Source organism: Drosophila albomicans, chromosome 2L, assembly GCF_009650485.2.
Source record: "Drosophila albomicans strain 15112-1751.03 chromosome 2L, ASM965048v2, whole genome shotgun sequence".
NCBI classification, from domain to species: Eukaryota; Metazoa; Arthropoda; class Insecta; order Diptera; family Drosophilidae; genus Drosophila; species Drosophila albomicans.
In genome coordinates this window covers 14,965,850-14,981,981 of record NC_047628.2, presented here as the reverse complement: position 1 = coordinate 14,981,981, position 16,132 = coordinate 14,965,850, and the positions used below count along the sequence as shown (strand labels likewise).

General features: G+C 36.4%; 5 protein-coding genes and 1 pseudogene across 5 annotated transcripts; 2 read left to right on the top strand and 4 right to left on the bottom strand.

Annotated features, from left to right (window-relative positions):
* Nucleotides 1-186: 186 nt before the first annotated feature.
* LOC117565646 (uncharacterized) lies at nt 187-2,156 on the bottom strand (annotated as a pseudogene).
* Nucleotides 2,157-2,759: 603 nt separating this feature from the next.
* Nucleotides 2,760-4,524, bottom strand: LOC117564355 (uncharacterized). The gene is made up of 3 exons (XM_034243070.2): nt 4,090-4,524; nt 3,752-4,026; nt 2,760-3,688 (listed from the first exon to the last, which is right to left on the bottom strand). Exons 1-3 carry the CDS (start codon nt 4,439-4,441, stop codon nt 3,032-3,034), a joined length of 1,284 nt encoding a protein of 427 aa, XP_034098961.2. The 5' UTR covers nt 4,442-4,524; the 3' UTR covers nt 2,760-3,031.
* Nucleotides 4,525-5,011: 487 nt separating this feature from the next.
* LOC117563779 (uncharacterized) lies at nt 5,012-7,579 on the bottom strand. Its single transcript, XM_034242286.2, is given in 4 exon segments — nt 5,012-5,581; nt 5,584-6,027; nt 6,090-6,228; nt 7,400-7,579. Coding segments are annotated over 4 exon segments (1,194 nt in total). The 3' UTR covers nt 5,012-5,150.
* A 294-nt stretch (nt 7,580-7,873) lies between these two features.
* On the bottom strand, nt 7,874-10,165 carry LOC117563905 (pickpocket protein 28). Its single transcript, XM_034242468.2, has 7 exons — nt 9,991-10,165; nt 9,807-9,933; nt 9,461-9,745; nt 8,825-8,912; nt 8,642-8,727; nt 8,105-8,586; nt 7,874-8,043 (listed from the first exon to the last, which is right to left on the bottom strand). Exons 1-7 carry the CDS (start codon nt 10,151-10,153, stop codon nt 7,892-7,894), a joined length of 1,383 nt encoding a protein of 460 aa, XP_034098359.1. The 5' UTR covers nt 10,154-10,165; the 3' UTR covers nt 7,874-7,891.
* A 1,174-nt stretch (nt 10,166-11,339) lies between these two features.
* On the top strand, nt 11,340-12,646 carry LOC117563778 (uncharacterized). Its single transcript, XM_034242285.2, has one exon. The coding sequence runs from the start codon at nt 11,348-11,350 to the stop codon at nt 12,590-12,592; it is 1,245 nt and encodes a 414-aa protein (XP_034098176.2). The 5' UTR covers nt 11,340-11,347; the 3' UTR covers nt 12,593-12,646.
* Nucleotides 12,647-14,864: 2,218 nt separating this feature from the next.
* On the top strand, nt 14,865-16,129 carry LOC117563777 (uncharacterized). Its single transcript, XM_034242284.2, has one exon. It carries the CDS (start codon nt 14,871-14,873, stop codon nt 16,119-16,121), a length of 1,251 nt encoding a protein of 416 aa, XP_034098175.1. The 5' UTR covers nt 14,865-14,870; the 3' UTR covers nt 16,122-16,129.
* The last annotated feature ends 3 nt before the right edge of the window (nt 16,130-16,132 follow it).

Genomic DNA, 16,132 nt, shown 5'->3' with positions numbered 1-16,132 from the left:
TTGCCACGCCCACTTCCGCCCCGCAAATAAACAAAAATTTTAAAGCTTGAGCTTCGAATTTTGGTATATACAATAATAACTATAGTACTTGTGATTCCTGAATTTGGTAGCGATCAGATAAAAATTGTCGAAGTTATTAAAGAAATACTTTTGTATGGGCAAAAACGCCTACTTACTAGGGGTCTTAGTTGCTTTGGATGACAATCTGGTATATTGTGCCGTCTATGGTATATTTTGAATGCGGTACTACATAGATATACCAAATATACCGTTGGTATATTTTTAGTATTTTGTATCATTTTTGGTATTTTGGTATATATATTTTGAGAATAAAATCACAATAATTTGCTTTTATTCAAAATGTGTAGTGGGTATCTCACAGTCGAGCACACTCGACTATAGCTTTCTTACTTGTTTAATCTATTGTATATTTTATGCTTTTTCCATGACGTAATCAACTAATTCCTCAATGGGCAGCATTATCTTCTCTTCGTAGCCGGGCTGTAGTTCTATCACTCGCAAATAAAACTCGCTACGATCAGAGTTCAGATAATAATCGAATTTATCCGGTTCCTCGGCGCGCATGCGATTCGTGATATCTGCCGAGACTTTCGTTTGCGGTTCCGTTAAGGCCCACATGGTCAAGGCGACCAGACGAGTTCGTTGACACTCGGCCATAAAGCTATCTCTACTAATTATATCAGCTGAGAGTCCAAGTCGTTGAAACTCTGCTTGGAGACAGTTGAAATAGTGATCTAAGCATTCGTCATAGATCTCTCGTCGTTGACTTGCCGTGGGCACAATGTAGAGCAGAAAGAGCACATCGAGAAGCGGAGAAGCAATATTTGGCCAACTGAAAGTCGACTATGCAACACGATTGTGGCAAGCTATCTGTGGGCTGGGCGAAACCAAAGAATATATTTCGATCCCAAGTGTCGCGATGGCAGAGCACATTTCTTAGGCTGCTCGAGGGTTTGACCATCTCCTGAGTTTGACTCAGCAATTCGAAGAGTTTTTCCTTGATGAACTTTTGAGCAGCCGGTGTTTGATACTTAGCATGACGAGAAGCCAGAAAAACGATGCCCTAGAAAGAGATATTTCGATGAGTTTAAATAAAGAGTAATAAAGGTTAATAATAAATAAGTATAAATTAAATATATATTTTTCTAAAAGAGTAAATTCTTGCTTATTTACATGGAAAAAAAAAATGTATTGTCAAGTAGATTGCAATCTCGATTTAAAATATTTTGATGTTAAAAAAAATTAAAATAAGATTTTTGATTGGATCTTAATCTTAATCTTAATCTTAAATCAAGATTTTTATGCTAAAGTTACATTTCATTACAAATCATGCTTCAAGAATGTTTTATTCTAATAGTCTAGTAGTAAGTAAAATGTGTATGATTGTTGTTGTAAAAATCCCTAAATTCATTATTAAGTTATCTATAAGCCTACCTTCAAGCCCGTTTGGAACCATTCATTCTCGTCGCTCAGCAGCAGCTCGATAAGCACATTTTGATAGCGTTCACCTATGTTGAACTTTTCCCGTTCTTCCCAGGCAATGCTGGCTGCATGCAGTGCTGCCAAGTGCTCCAAAACTAGCTTGTAATGATCCAAAGTATAACTTTCTGTAGGCTTGAGGTGTCTAAAATGCTCCGTGAGATCCTCCAGCACCATCACATCATCACGACTGTAGTAACACTTTGGATATAGTTTTCGACTTGCTGGTAAAACATATTAAATTAATTTAATTTTTAAACTTTACTTGATATGCTAAACTCACCATAACGCTGCACATTAGGTAATATACCCTTGTAGATAGTTGTTTCCTTGCGAAAAACTCCTTTGCGCTCGCATTCGGCTCTTTGTGGTGGATTATTGTATGGCAAACTCTTGACAAAGTAATGCAACTCTTGTTGAATCTTCAACTTTTGATGTTGCACTTGCAAATGCAGTTTGTAGTATTCACCCATGTAGCCCATCAAGTTCTTATCACCTGGATTTAGTTGCCAATCCAATAGCAATAAGTTCTCATCGTCTTCTTTTAATTGAAGTGTGCGTTGTGCTATTAGACGACATTCCTCTGTGCTGAGTAATTGTTCCATAGATGCTGCCGGTTTTGTCTAATGCTGGTTGTCGACTAATCAGAGAGAAAAGCAGCTGGCCAGATGCTAGGCATTATCAGTCGACTGCTGATTATACTACGATTACACAAGATTACCCTTCCTAAGCGAGAATCAAAGCTGTTTTACTCTACAAAAAATTAACAAATGATTTATTTCACAATAAACAGACGTCAGGTGTTTGAAAGCACCATACAATAAATTCCACAGATTTCAAAAATATTTTAATTTCTATGCAATCAATGCATTCTCTAAATGAAATTATACAATCAATGAAAAAAAACACAAACCAAACTATTGAAATTAATTATGAAATTATTTCTAAAGAATTTTTAACTCTTTGTTCTAAGGTTGACAAAATGCAGGCCCTAATATGAATAACAAATGTAGAATTGTTAAACTGAATAATGTATAAAAACATTAATTTTTTTTTAATTGTAAACGAAAAAAGGGGAACCATTTTTTAAAAATAATTCAAAAAATATGAGCAGCATTTTTTTTAAAGCAATAAACTATTTACAGTCATTTTTAAGTGTAAGAATTAATTTAATGTTACAATTTCATTATATAAATGGTAACAATTCAACATTTGTAAATTTTTATTAGAGTCATTATTTTGATTTAATAAGTATGTAATAAATTGTTAAATAAATATTTGTATTGTTTATTTATTTTTCTTTCTGAAATCACATTATTTTTGTGAGTGTATGAATGTTTTATAAATTACTTTTATTTTGAAGAAAGCATATTCAGCAATCTTAACTACAAATTAATTCCCGTTGAGGTTTTCGCTGATAAGATAATCTTTTTGAAGAAACTGCGCGCGACTTCGCTGATAAAGCAAACGTGTTACTAGGTAAACGAATTTTGGGGGTGTAAACAAAGCACAAACTGAAGATAAGAGAACATCATTTGGCTTGTTTAAAGTATGTCAACTCTAATAAATCCTCAATGCAATCGTATAAATAAGATCTATAATCCTCGTGGTCAAGCATTAAATTCAACAGACTATCGGTGCGATTCACATTACAATAACGATGAAATTCATCTGGTTGCTCATCTTTCAGTTTCTTCAGATAGTTCTCTGGCAAACGTAGCAACGTGGCTGTAATGCAATTGTATGTGGCACCAAACAACGCCAGATCCTCCAAAGATTGCTCAAAGTCTTGCCGTGTAAGTTTTTCCTTGGTCGCATCAATTCCCATATCGTTTAACTCGGTCAATAGTTGATCGTGGTAATAATTGAGATTGCGCTGCTGCATCTGCTTGCGATCTTTGGGCTCCACATTCAAGTAGCTGGCCATTAGGAAGTCAATAGCTGGCGGCGCATAGCGACACAGTTGAAAGTCCACGAGGGCACAACAAACATCTTCAGGCTGTTGCTTGTGATAGAAAACATTGCCACTCCAGGCATCGCGATGTAAAAACACATTGCGATGCACAGCCGATGGATTGATCATAAAGTAAATATTGTCCAAGCACCTAGGCAGCACACTGGCAATAAAATCTTGAGCAGCTTCATCATTGCGGACCAAAGGATGCGTTGCAGTCGCAGCTAAAATGGCCTTTGAAAAGTGGCAAAAAAAATAGTTAAAAAGTTGAGTGAACAAACTTCAAATTTAAATTACCTTTATGCCCGTGGTCCACCAGTCAATGTCTGGATCCATGGACTTCTCCTGCAGCCATTTTCTAAACTGAACGCCAATTGTGCAGCGATGACGTTGCTCATACGCCACGCTGCTCGCATGCAACGTTGCCAGCGCCTTGAGCAGAGGTCGCAGCTGCTGTTCGCTGAGGAAGCGTGTGCTCGATGGCAATGAGGCGTAGCCCAAGTCCTCAATATTCTGCATAACAAACAGATCGTCGCGAGCATAATAGCACTTGGCACACCACAAATGCTTAGCTAAAATAGAAAATTCAAAACAATAAAATGCAACTCCAATCATAAAGAGACTTCACGACTTACAGAACAACTTTAATTCATTTAGTAGCGTTTCGTAGAGCATCGCTTCCTTTTTAAGTATGGATCTTTTCTCGTCGTAAAACAACTTGTCTGCATTTTGATAAACCGACTTGACAAACAAGCGTTTTGTACGCTCCTCCGGCTCATTATCCAATTGATAGCTGAGTATTAGATGATAGTATTCGCCGAGGAAACCAACATGTTCTATGGCTGGCAATATTTTAAATTCTTTTAGTTTTCCCTGTTGCTTTTCATCTTGCAGCACCGACTTTAAGATCTTTTCGCATTCCTCAAATGTGAACATATCCAAGCTATTCGCACGCGTTAATGCTGGATTGTAGTCCGCTTTAGCCATGGCGACAAATTTATTATTTACCGTGCGTATACTTAATACCACTGCGCAGTTCGACAGCTGGCTTTCAACTGTTTACACTTTTGTTTTCCGCGCTGCAAAACTAGTTTTAGCTGATACTCTAACAAACACAACTTGATTAGCTATTTACAATCACACACCATTAACACTGCAAATTACTTTGAAGTTGCACATTCAGAACACCAATTTTTTATATTTTTGAAATATAATTTAGTTTTTTGCTACACATATTAAATGTTCTCTAATAAAACATTTTAAATGCACATTTATAAATATAATTTACCTCTTTTTTTTGGAAAAAGCTTTTCTGAAAATATTCGTTCTAATAGTATTTAAACAGTACTATATAAAAACTGTAAGCTGCTAAAAACTAAAAGTTCATATATTTGTTGTGTAAAATGAATTTAAGCATTAACCTCAAATATGAATCGAGTTTAGAAATGAGTACAACAAATATGGTTTAAATTATGTTTATTAATTTATAAATGGGTACAAAAGTTTATTATGAATTCTTGCAGTAAATAAATATATATACATATATAAATTAAATACGTTATTGTATAAAGAGCATACAATATTCGCTGAATAATATTATTATCTTATTATCTTTATGAATTGCTTATCGCTGGCACAGCTCTTTTATTAAATGACCAATAAATAGACGAAAATATCTCTTGCTCACGCTCTTGCTCTATAATTGAAGCATAGCGACTTCCATGACTTGTCCACAGCACATTTCCATTGCCTCTTTAAATTCAGCATTCTCTTCCATATGTTTCAAGATGATTTCACTGCGATCGACGTACTTAAAATCGTTGGTGACGAACTCTTTGGGCACTTTGATTACCGTTGCGGCAACAGCATTGTAGACAACGGCAAATAGACGAAACTCTTCATAGGAGTCCAGCAGCTCAGCTTTCGTTATAAATTCCTCTGACTCCAAGCCAAACTCTTCTAAGTCCTTTTTCAACCAATCATAATAGAAATCAATGCATTTGCCTTCTAAACAGAGTCGCTGCTCATATGTCAGATTCAAATAGAGACTGAAACATAAATCAATTGCTGGTGGTGTATAGCGAGAAGTTTGGAAATCCACCAGAACAACAGAATCCTCACGATGAAGGGGAAAAATATGTTGCCAGACCATAAGTCACGATGGCAGAGCACATTTCTATACTTTGTTGAGGGTGAAACCTGTTGATAAACTCGCTGCAAAATCTCCTCCAATTGCGAGTTGATAAAATCAAGATTTTCACTTGTCTGATAATGTGGCAGACTTCTAATGACAGCTATAATGGCCGACAGTCCCGTCGTAAACCAGGCTATATCAGCTGACACCGTAATCTCTTGCAATCGGTCACCAAACTCATCGCCAATATTGATACCTTCACGCTGTTCGTAAATAAAACTGGAAGCATGAAAAGCGGCCAATGTTCGAAGCACTTGAAGTAGCTGCTCCTCTTCTAGCAAAGTGCTTGGCGAGTTGAGATAACCACTAAGTTTCAGATTCTCGAAGACACAGAGATCAGGGCGTGAATAAAAGCAATCAGCGCTCCACTTGAGTTTAGCTAGAAAATGAAATTAAATAGCAACGAAATTCATTTTGTGGTTGAGTAAATATAGTACGCACAATATTGTTGCATTTTTGGCAGGATGTTCTCATACAGCCACGCCTCTTTGCGAAAGATCGCCTCCTTTTCGACCTCATCGCTTTGCTGTGGCACGCCCTTCACGAACAGTTCGATTTGCAATATATTTTCTGACTCAGCCTGAAAGTAGGCAATACAATTTTAGCTTTGGGTATTTTAAAATTTGCTTCGTTTTAATTGAAAATGCTTATTTAATAAAGCTTGCCGAATTTCATGTTTTGTAAAGCTGCACTATAATTAAAAAAATTTAATTTAAGATTGATCGAAAAATATTGATTGGTTTTATAGCCAACTAACTTTTTCTTAATTTTTAAAATTTCTTCTAATATTTTTCTTTCTGCCTTTTCTGCCTTTCGTTATTGGCATGACGTTATTACAATTTCTTGTTGATACTGTTAAGTAAACAATGTTCTAAAGTCATACGTTTTTAAAATAAATTTAATTATTTTACGGTCTCGCTGAATTTTCTGTGGAATTGGCCTGATATTGTTTTTGTAGTTAAGTGTGACGAATGGAAGTCTATTCAAACTTCGATATATTAACATATTAAGAGTAAAATAATATTAGAAATGTATTTTTATAAATTCAAGGCATATAAGAAGTATATTTTAATAGTCTTGCAGTTAGTCCTGCATATTTTCAATAAAAAAAATTGCACGAATTCTTAGAATTGCAATGATTGTAATGTTACTTGTAAAGAATGTAATCATAATGGTCGTTGAGTTGAGACCACAACCATTATATATGAACTTAGTATATTTTTGTAATGTTCCAATAAGAAGTGTATATTTTTAATTAACGGATTGAACCAATTCTAAGAAATGATTGTAATATTACTTGTAAACGATGTAATCAGTTATTTAAGTTATAGTTGGGTGGAGACCACAAATACAAAATATAAACATTACTTACAACAAGATTTATATTATAACATATACTAGAAGCAGTATTCATATTCAGATTCGGTTTAAATATAAACATAAATAACAAATAGATTCTCGTGTGGCAAATATTTGAGCAGATGTTTGTACTACACATTAAGATATAAAGTGGGACACTTAATTGATGTGAAGATTAACAAACAATCTTTAAGCAGTTTTTGAACAAACCCTGATAAATCGCTAGAAGAGAGCTTGAATAGAAACATATGTTACTTACCTCACTTACTTACAAATATACTTACCTTCACTTATATTAGCGAATACGTATTAAAATATTTATTTGCGACAAGTTCAAGCGAAAGTCATTGCGACAATTATCATGTCAACACAATGTGTTTGATTCAACTTACAATGCAATAGCGTAAGGTTAACGCATAATAGTCGCCCAGATAACCAATCGCACTAATATCCCTTTCCCAATCGTAATCAACAATGCGCAGATCATCATCAGATAACTCAAGTTTGGATGATTTGCACATGTTTCTTAAGATTTCTAAGCACTCAGTCGATGTTAAGAGCATATTGATCATACGTCGTGTTACGTATACGCACTGTTGACTTTAGATGCTTTTCTCACGACAATTTTCCACCGGTCTGCTAGCGCTGCGCAACGCGATTAAACTGAATCGGTCGAGAACGATTTTCATTTTATTGTTTACTCATTTACCGAGACCCTCTGAGAGGCATTCGGCATTTTGTGAAATCGTGCAGAATATATATAAAATTTATATGCATGCAAGGGAGAGTATTTTGTGGGTATGCGATAAGATATGATTCGCTTTCTTGAGTATTTCTGGATACGTGTCATTACGTAATGCGCTCACTAAAGAGAATATGCATTCTCAGTGCACGGTTCGCAGCAAATTGAGTCGCTGCTGTCGTCGCTTCTCATTCACATAGGTGGTATAGGGACGTATTGTGGCATAGTAAATAATCTCCACGAAGCTCAGCAGACTGGCACCCACAAACAGACCTGTTGTACCGCCAATGGACACTGCAAGTGGACACGATCAATAACAAATTGAACTCTTCACGCTCTTAAGTATTTAACTCACCCACTAAATCCAGTTTGCCTCTCACTAGATTGCGCTTATAACGCTCTGTGGGCAACTCAAGAAGTCCCACTTCAATCCTAGATACTGGACTCTGATGCCCATAGATATTATCCTTGCTATCGTGTACTGTGGTGATATCCACTTCTGTACATGACGGCAAACAATCGCATACGAGTCCTTTGCGTCCACGACGTCGCGACCATTTCGCAATAATCACCGACAGATCCTCATAGTTGCGATTTAAGCACTCCAAGCCATCCATATTGCACAGCTGCCAATCGGGCGAATTGGGTGACAAGTGACTGGAGCAATTGCAGAGTTCAATTTGCCGATCCTTGCGGCACTGCACAGTGCACGCACTGTAGCTATAGTAGCGATGCACATCAAGAATGTTTTCGTCGGGAAAGCGACAGTTTCTCTGATGCACACTCGTCTCACGAATCGCCTCATCATTCTCAATGTCTCGCTTCGATACATAGCGACTGTTTCGAAAGATACTGTTTGTATTTTCGTAGTGTATTAAATAGTTGAACTTACACAAAGGAGATGTAAGGTCCAACGACAAGAAAATCCGTTTTGGGTGTTACCAGAGTGGGCACCTCTTCGGTTCCCAGTATGAAAACCTTATGGGGAATTATATGAAAGAAAAACCAACAGAAAATAAATGGTTAATAAATTAAATTATTTACAAACGTTTTCTTTGTAAGTGGCAATACATACAGTTGCCTCTGTGAGCAGCTCCATTTTGAGAGAACCTGGTCCTGTATAACGATTGGAATACATATTGAGTTTAGGGCCATTGTTCTTGCTAGATTAAAAAGAATAATTGATAGTGTTGGAAACATCTTAATTAAAAATTAAAAAAATTTTTAAAATCAATTAAGATATTTACTATCAAAATTCTTGATCAGTATAGAATTGAGTGAATCTAAATGGAAAATTAAACAAACAAAAAAATTAAAGATTTACTCAGCGTCTCCAAAATATTTGCACCTTTCTCCCTTACTCTGCTATTTTCAAATTGTCAAATTCGCAGCCTTATCTGTGTTATTTTGAATCAGGCAAAGTTAAAAGCTAAATTATATAACAATTATCTTAAGCTCTTCAATATGGATAGTCTAGTCAAGCATTTCTTAAATCAACTTTAGAATTTACTGGATAACTTTTTACTCAGGATAGTATTTAAAATTTACTTGTCAATTTAAATTAAAACTAAAACTGAGCAAAAAAAAAACTCTGTGACCACGTCGAATATCAAATATGCGGCTTAATTTTATGAGTTTAATTTTTATCTCTTTGACAAGCAGGTAGACTGAAATATAACGTTGCATTCGCTTTTTCCTTTCGCCAACTTACCCTGCCTGCATTGAGTTGATGGCGTAGCAAATGCCCAACTCAGTTTCCATGCGTTGAAAATACTTGCAGCACTCGAAGGGTTTATTATTCCACTCGCAGCTACGAATCGAGTCAACACAGCTGCTTCTCACCAATTGAGCATAGTATGAGAAATTCGAATAAAAACAGGTGGCAGTCGAATCCTCACCGCCACACTCATGCACCGTGTGATAGGATTCACCGCGAAAGAAGGCAATTTCACTGAGCACTTCTTCCAAAGTGAAGTCATGATCAGCGCCCCACAGTCTAAAGACAATACTATTAATTAATATTACAAAAAATTTAAGTGATATAAAAGATATTCTACTGTTCAGCGACTTCTTGTATGCGATCCATGTTCTTCGATTCACACACAATGATGGCCGGAAAATTGGTGTCCCAATCGCGATACGAGCTCTCCACCACAAAGCTAATAGCATTGTTCTCAAAGGCAGCTATTAAATAGAATATTTTATGGGAGTAAGTACACTTTTAGTTGCTATATAACTTACCCAATGATGCCTTGATGAGCAGCCAGGAGGCATACCACGAGGCAACCAAACAGATACCCCAAAAGATGCGTTCCAGCCAGTTGGCATCTTTGTCCACTATAAAGCGAGCGCCATGCAGCGTCGAATTCTTCAAATATTCCTCTATGCTTTGCTTTAATCGCATGTTGTACTTCTCTTTAGCTCTTGACTGCTACTGACTAGAAATTTCTAATAACCATATCAATTGACCAGAGGTCTCTATGACCATCTCGATAAGTCATGAACAGCTGTTGCTACCACACGCATTTCCCACAATTATCTAGAGAGATTGGGCATTTCACGTGGGTCCTTGACATCATTATCTGATGCATTAGTTTCATTTGCCTAGAGTCTACAATGAAAAGTGCTGAATAAACAAAAGGCGCCTCACTAATTCGTAGTATAATATTAAACAGCTTAAACGATTTAATAATAGTTTGCAGAAGCTCAGCGTAAGTTTCTGTTTGTCTAGATTAGTTAGCCGAATTTTCCCGTACTTAAATTTTAGGGTGTTAATTTAACTGTTTAAATAGTAATAAAGAAAAGTTGCACTACAAGCAACTAAGATGGCGTGTTCTTTAATGATTATAAATGATGGCAGAGGGCTAAACTGAAATATCGTTACATTAAAAATTAATGTACAATTAAATTTTAGAAAGTTTTTCCATTGTATTTTAATTTTATACAAAAGAATATCTTTTGATCTTGCTCAATGCTCTTTTATATATATTCTCTATCTTGTTTCTTTTCTCAATGGATTACTACACGTATACGTTATTCTTTGTATGAATGAAGTGGAGAGTCACTCTCAAGCGAAATGCTCGCTAATTGCCTTATCTTAAGTGTCTAGCCAAAAGGCAAACACATCTGATGAAATTTCTAACTCTCTAAAATCTAATTAGGTCTATGCATATTTATTTTAAAGTCAACCTCTTCAAAGGTTAGAGGATATTTAAACCAGAAAAGCTAAATAAATAATGAAAGCACATTTAGTATATTACAATATACGATATAACTTTTATTTTTAAAAAGTTAATGATACATATGTAAGATATATTATGTAAATAAATCATTTTTTACAATACTGTTTGTCGTTTTAAAATTTTTTTGTAAAAAGTTACAAAAACCTTTTTTCTTTTTCACAATATCAGGAAAGTGTATTTTAGCTTCTCCTCTCTTTTGAATTCTAGAAAAAGTTTAGGGATGATTTCTAGCCTTCTTAATCTCATGATACTGACACTGATTTAGTTATCAGAAAAGTTTTTTACAACGCTTTGCGACAGCTTGTGAGTATAAAATGCAAAATTCACCTGCAATTGCCAAGACAGTTCTACACAAGATGGCAACCGCATTGGAATTGAGCAGCTCTGACATTCAGGGTCTCTGTCAGACTTATATGCAAAAGAATGATCTGAACGCAAACTTCGAAATTGTCAGCTATAAACTGCAGCCAACTTCGGATGCACCCGCAGGATATTTGGGCAGTCACTTTTATCTGCAGGTGACTCTGAAGCTGCAGGGCAATGAAGAGCCACAACATCTGCGGTTCTTCTGTAAATCAGCGCCAAAAGGCAATGCATCGCACATGGAATATCTAGAGGATTTCGGTGTATTCCAGAAGGAGATTACATTCTATCAGGATGTGCTGCCCGAGCTGCAAGCAAACACGATTGAGATTGCTCCCAAGTGCTACTATGCGGACAACAATCTGCTGATCTTTGAGAATCTCATTGATCAGGGCTACCGCATGGGAGCTGGACGTGATGGAGTACTCAACTATGGACAACTTCATTGTGCCTTGAAGACATTGGCTGCATTGCATGCCGGTTCCATTATCCAAGACCAAACTGGTAAGGAAAGACTTCCCCTGAAGGAGAATGCATATCCCTTGGACGTGCCCAAGGAACACATGCGTGTGGTTAACTTTAATCAGGCTTGCGAGGTTTACAAGGAGTTCATAAAAACGCTGCCCAAATACCAACACCAATTGGATTATATTTTGGAGAACTTTACTAAGCGCATGTCCATCATTTTTGAACTGTCGAAAACCTCAAAGACGCGTCTCAATGCCACGCTGCATGCCGATCTCTGGTCAAATAATATACTCTTCCAGTATGGCAAACACGATGATAAGCCTCTACAATGTCGCTTTGTGGACTTTCAGCTGGCTCGCTATGCTCCGCCTGCCATGGATCTGCTGACTATTCTCACCATTCCAACAACTAGTCAATTTCGAGCTGCTCATCTCAATGAATTACTGGCGGAGTATTATCGCTTCATGGGCGAGTTTCTGAAAGAAGCTGGCTTCGATATTGTTAACATTCTGCCTGAGGATGAATACTACAATTCGGTGGAAGAGTATCGCATCATCGGCCTTATTGAGAGTCTGTTTTTCTGCCATTTGGTCATGCTACCACCTACTTTTACTAAAGAGTTGACCAGCTCGGCAGATGGATTCAACGATTTCTTTAGCAAGAAACGCATCGAAATCTGCTTGAAGGCTTTCAAATCAGATGAACTATATAGAGATCGCATTGTCGATATGCTGGAGGACTTTGTTGATAACTTTGTGCTGAAATCTTAAGTTAATCATTATTTTAAGACTACCAAATAAAGTTTATGCCATGAATATATTCAATTTAATTCTTTGATCGTGCAAACATAAATAATATTTAACAGATTTAGAATTCTCGTTAATATATGTAGATCAATATAAGTTATAAGTAAGGTTACTATTTCATTGCTTAGCTTTTTGCTTTTGCTAATTTAAGCTCTCACTTACCTTACCTTACTCACATTTATATGGTTGATAACACCAGGTTATGGGGGCTGTAAAAAACAGCTGTTCCGTGGGTACGTATTTCCTTTAATTATCTCGAATCATCTGACGTTAGTCGTGCGTCATTACCTTTATTTGCCTAGAGTCTCAAGAGGGCCTGTTTCGTGTTAGATATATTACACTCTCCCCATCCAGACGCCTTGCTAATCCCTTTGACAATATTAGTAGGCTTTCAGAAGACTTGATTACACCAAGCAGTAGGTTAGTAAATTTATAGCTTCCGTTTTTTCAGCTACTTGTTAGGGTATGCAAATGAATGCGAAGCTTGAAAAGGCTTTCTCTTTGATATCGAGCATTTGAATTAACTTACCTTTTTTCTTTTTTTTCTTGGTAATAATAACGCACATTGTTAAAATGAAGCGAAAAGAGGCTTTAAAAAGGCATTGCACGGTACAAAATTGAATTGTCAGCGGGGAAGTGCAATTTAAACTTATGCAAGCGAAAATTTTGATTCATTGCATCAAAATAATCTCTCTCCTTTCCTTGTATTCGACTAGCATCTTCACTTCAAACGATCTTTAACATTGCTTTTACAAGTACAACTAGCATCTTTTTAATTAACGGTTGAGTATCTGAGCAACGTAATCTGTTGTTCATAATTTCAAGTAGCATCCTAGTTCCTTGCGTTTGAGCAATTTTTTCTGCTTAACTAAGAAGTAGTAACTTCTTCTTTGACAAAACATACAAACTAGCATCCCATTCCGTATAATCTATCACTTAAAACTAATTCAGCTTAATAGCTACACCTCCTGTTAAGCAACGTCTTATGTACATAAGTACAACTAGCATCCTTTTGTGTTTCCCGCTTAAATCTATTAACTGATTTTGCTTAACTAAGAAGTACCTACTTCTGTTGTACATAATCTAAGCTAGCATTTCCACACATAAAAACTTAAGTCCTTTTGTACTTTAGCAATGAACTTACGAGCAACATTTTCTATCATATATTTGTTACATAATTTGAGTACAACGTGCATTCTCTTTTGTTTATCGCTTGCTTCTTTTAGTATATTAATATACAAATTCTTTGTTTTTTGACTAATGCATCTGCTTGCATTCGACACTCGTCTTAATTGATTTCAATCAACTGCTTCAGCTGCCTTAATTGAAACTTTATTTTCTTCACATAATAATTTAATATTTGTCCTATTTCTCCGGCAAGAATTACAACTTCTATGGCTTTACGTGATCGTTTGAAATCTGGTATTAGAAATACAGCAATAGAATTATTATAAATTAAACTTAATGGATTAAAATAAGTTTTATGATCTCTTGAGTAAGGCAACGGGTCACTCGCATGCCAAATGTACGTGAATTGCCTTATCTTAACTGACAACACACGACAGCTGACAGATGAAGCACACTGATTGTGCCTAGAGACAGACAATGGGTGTGTCTGAAATGATTCACATGGAAATAAATCACTCTTAATAGTTTATGTAGTAAAAATATAGCATCAATTTGGTTAGCACACCTCTGAAAAGAAAATATATTTACTTTAAATTGTAGATGTTATTTAAGAAATACTGTTTGGAAAAAACGCCTGCTGCTTTGGCTTTAATCTGTCTATTTTTTCACTATATTATGAATGTAGTCCTGTATCAATATACCTTCGATATATTTAAGTATTGTTGTGGTACATTATTTTGATATATTTTACAAGTAATATCCCACTGTTTTGCTCTTATTCAAAATGGATGGAGGATATCTTATAGTCGAGCACTCTCGATTGTTGCTTTCTTACATGTTAAATAAATTCTTTAATATATATTTTTGTATTTTATACAATTATTTTTACTAAAGAGTAAGTGTATTTCAGTTTCACAGTTTGTTAAAACGTTTGCTGATGTTTAGGGATGATTTCCGACCTATTTAATCTCGGCAATTCCTCTTAACTAAGGCTGATGTGGATGACTTATCAGGTGTGACAACAGGTTGTCATTTGCGTGTTCCATCACACGACTAAAAAGTATATTATAAAGTGGAAGATTTGCTCTCAATTGGCAAGACAGTTCTAGACAAGATGGCAACGGCATTAGACTTAAGTAGCTCAGACATTCAACAGCTGTGTCTCAGATATCTGCAAGGAAATGCTCAACCTTCGAGCTTTGAAATTGTTGATTCTAATTTGAAACGCACTTCAGATGCTCCCGAAGGCTATCTAGGAAATCATTTTCACCTGCAGGTGACGCTAAAGCTGCAGCAGAGTGACGAATTAAAAAAGATACGTTTCTTTTGCAAAGCTGCACCGGAAGGAAATGCATCGAGGATGGAATATATTGAGGACTTTGGTGTCTTTCAAAGGGAGATTACGGCCTACAAACATGTGCTGCCTGATTTGCAAGCAGCGTGTGCTGAAATCGCTCCAAAGTGCTATTATGGAGATAAGAATTTGCTCATCTTTGAGAACCTTATTGATCAGGGATATCGCATGGGAGCTGGACGAGATGGATTACTCAACTATGAGCAGCTTCATTGTGCCTTGAAGACATTGGCTGCTTTGCATGCTGGTTCGATTATAATGCATCTGCAAGGTAACGAAAGAATTCCGCTGGAGGAGCATGCGTATCCCTCGAATGTACGCAAGGAACACATGCGTATACGTTATTTTTATCAGACTTGCGAGGTCTTCAAAGAGCTTATTAAAACCTTACCCAAATACGAGAGCCAATTGGACTACATATTGAGTGAAGTTACTCAACGCATGGCCATCATCTTTGAACTTTGTAAAGCGTCGAAAACACGTCTCAATGTCACGCTGCATGGCGACCTCTGGGCGAATAATATACTCTTCCAGTATGACAAATATGATGAGAAGCCGCTGCAGTGCCGCTTCGTGGATTTTCAGCTGCTACGCTATGCTCCACCTGCCATGGATTTGCCCACAATGCTGACCATTCCAACAACGCGACAATTTCGAGCTGCTCATCTCAACGAATTACTGGCGGAATATTATCGCTTCATGAAAGAGTATCTCAAAGAAGCGAACTTAAATATTGCCAACATTCTGCCCGAGGCTGAGTACTACGATTCGATGGAAGAGTATCGCATAGTCGGTATCATTGAGAGCTTGCAGTTCAGCCATTTGGCTATGTTGCCACCAGCTTGCACTCAAGAATTGACCAGCTCGGAAGATGGATTCAATGATTTCTTCAGTCACAAACGTATTGAAATTTGCATGAAAGCTTTCAAATCGGACGAACTATATAGAAATCGGATGACAGATATGCTGGAGGACTTTGTGGATAATTATGTTTTAAAGCCAACGAAATAATAAATAGCTTT

What these genes read in the sequence shown, in the direction of transcription:
- LOC117564355 (XM_034243070.2), bottom strand. Translation starts at nt 4,441, where the DNA reads ATGGCTAAAGCGGACTACAATCCAGCATTAACGCGTGCGAATAGCTTG. An exon ending in AAATGAATTAAAGTTGTTCT is followed by an intron (nt 4,027 to 4,089) that starts GTAAGTCGTGAA and finishes TTTCTATTTTAG; the next exon opens with CTAAGCATTTGTGGTGTGCC. An exon ending in GGTGGACCACGGGCATAAAG is followed by an intron (nt 3,689 to 3,751) that starts GTAATTTAAATT and finishes CACTTTTCAAAG; the next exon opens with GCCATTTTAGCTGCGACTGC.
- LOC117563777 (XM_034242284.2), top strand. Translation starts at nt 14,871, where the DNA reads ATGGCAACGGCATTAGACTTAAGTAGCTCAGACATTCAACAGCTGTGT.
- LOC117563778 (XM_034242285.2), top strand. Translation starts at nt 11,348, where the DNA reads ATGGCAACCGCATTGGAATTGAGCAGCTCTGACATTCAGGGTCTCTGT.
- LOC117563905 (XM_034242468.2), bottom strand. Translation starts at nt 10,153, where the DNA reads ATGCGATTAAAGCAAAGCATAGAGGAATATTTGAAGAATTCGACGCTG. An exon ending in GCTCATCAAGGCATCATTGG is followed by an intron (nt 9,934 to 9,990) that starts GTAAGTTATATA and finishes TCTATTTAATAG; the next exon opens with CTGCCTTTGAGAACAATGCT. An exon ending in ATACAAGAAGTCGCTGAACA is followed by an intron (nt 9,746 to 9,806) that starts GTAGAATATCTT and finishes TATTGTCTTTAG; the next exon opens with ACTGTGGGGCGCTGATCATG.